The sequence below is a fragment of the Mizuhopecten yessoensis genome, unplaced genomic scaffold, assembly GCF_002113885.1.
Source record: "Mizuhopecten yessoensis strain PY_sf001 unplaced genomic scaffold, ASM211388v2 scaffold8857, whole genome shotgun sequence".
Classification (NCBI taxonomy): domain Eukaryota; kingdom Metazoa; phylum Mollusca; class Bivalvia; order Pectinida; family Pectinidae; genus Mizuhopecten; species Mizuhopecten yessoensis.
Genome location: NW_018407757.1, coordinates 30,169 through 32,126, shown reverse-complemented (window position 1 = coordinate 32,126; position 1,958 = coordinate 30,169). Strand labels below are relative to the sequence as shown.

Genomic DNA, 1,958 nt, shown 5'->3' with positions numbered 1-1,958 from the left:
GTGTTGGTGGTGTGGGTTTCGATGACCGTGTTGGTGGTGTGGGTTTCGATGACCGTGTTGGTGGTATGGGTTTCGATGACTGTGTTGGTGGTGTGGGTTTCGATGACCGTATTGGTGGTGTGGGTTTTGATGAGCGTGTTGGTGGTGTGGGTTTCGATGACAGTGTTGGTGGTGTAGGTTTTGATGACCGTGTTGGTGGTGTGGGTTTCGATGACTGTGTTGGTGTTGTCGGTTTCGATGGCCGTGTCGGTGGTATGGGTTTTGATGACCGTGTTGGTGGTGTGGGTTTTGATGACAGTGTTGGTGGTGTGGGTTTCGATGACTGTGTTGGTGTTGTCGGTTTCGATGGCCGTGTCGGTGGTATGGGTTTTGATGACCGTGTTGGTGGTATGGGTTTCGATGACGGTGTTGGTGGTGTGGGTTTCGATGACCGTATTGGTGGCGTGGGTTTTGATGAGCGTGTTGGTGGTGTGGGTTTCGATGACGGTGTTGGTGGTGTGGGTTTCGATGACCGTATTGGTGGCGTGGGTTTTGATGAGCGTGTTGGTGGTGTGGGTTTCGATGACCGTGTTGGTGGTATGGGTTTCGATGACGGTGTTGGTGGTGTGGGTTTCGATGACCGTATTGGTGGCGTGGGTTTTGATGAGCGTGTTGGTGGTGTGGGTTTCGATGACTGTGTTGGTGGTGTGGGTTTCGGTGTCCGTGTTTGTGGTGTGGGTTTCGATGACTGTGTTGGTGGTATGGGTTTCGTTGACTGTGTTGGTGGTGTGGGTTTCGATGACCGTGTTGGTGTTGTGGGTTTCGATGACAGTGTTGGTGGTGTGGCTTTCGATGACCGTCTTGGTGGTGTGGGTTTCGATGACTGTGTTGGTGGTGTGGGTTTCGATGACAGTGTTGTTGGTGGGGGTTTCGATGACTGTGTTGGTGTTGTCGGTTTCGATGGCCGTGTCGGTGGTATGGGTTTTGATGACCGTGTTGGTGGTATGGGTTTCGATGACCGTGTTGGGGGTGTGGGTTTTGATGACCGTGTTGGTGGTGTGGGTTTCGATGACTGTGTTGGTGTTGTCGGTTTCGATGACCGTGTCGGTGGTATGGGTTTTGATGACCGTGTTGGTGGTGTGGGTTTTGATGACTGTGTTGGTGGTGTGGGTTTCGATGACTGTGTTGGTGGTGTGGGTTCCGATGACCCTGTTGGTGGTGTGGGGTTCGATGACCGTGTTGGTGGTGTGGGTTTCGATGACCGGGTTGGTGGTATGGGTTTCGATGACTGTGTTGGTGGTGTGGGTTCCGATGACCCTGTTGGTGGTGTGGGGTTCGATGACCGTGTTGGTGGTGTGGGTTTCGATGACAGTGTTGGTGGTGTAGGTTTTGATGACCGTGTTGGGAGTGTAGGTTTCGATGACCGTGTTGGTGGTGTGGGTTTCGATGACTGTGTTGGTGTTGTCGGTTTCGATGGCCGTGTCGGTGGTATGGGTTTTGATGACCGTGTTGGTGGTATGGGTTTCGATGACTGTGTTGGTGGTGTGGGTTTTGATGACCGTGTTGGTGGTGTGGGTTTCGATGACAGTGTTGTTGGTGTGGGTTTCGATGACTGTGTTGGTGTTGTCGGTTTCGATGACCGTGTCGGTGGTATGGGTTTTGATGACCGTGTTGGTGTTGTGGGTTTTGATGACCGTGTCGGTGGTGTGGGTTTTGATGACTGTATTTGTGACGTGGATTTTATTTGTCACTACACGGGACACTTATAATCATCTACACCTACTCAAACTTTCTACGTACAAATAACTAACAGATAACTCACAAATAACTCACAGATAACTCACAGATAACTCACAGATAAATCACAGATAACTCACAGATAACTCACAGATAACTCACAAATAACTCACAGATAACTCACAGATAACTCACAGATAAATCACAGATAACTCACAAATAACGACTAATGACGCTATCGA

The 1,958-nt window shown here is 50.3% G+C and overlaps 1 protein-coding gene across 1 annotated transcript in view; it reads right to left on the bottom strand.

The window, feature by feature from the left end:
* The window catches only part of LOC110456831 (cell surface glycoprotein 1-like), a gene marked incomplete at its 5' end in the record, with an annotated part of 2,922 nt that extends 1,223 nt beyond the window's left edge, over positions 1-1,699 (bottom strand). Inside the window, one exon of the mRNA XM_021507825.1 lies at positions 2-1,699. Within this exon, the coding sequence (XP_021363500.1) occupies positions 2-1,699 (1,698 nt within the window). The remainder of the gene's footprint in view (position 1) is intronic.
* Between the last annotated feature and the right edge of the window lie 259 nt (positions 1,700-1,958).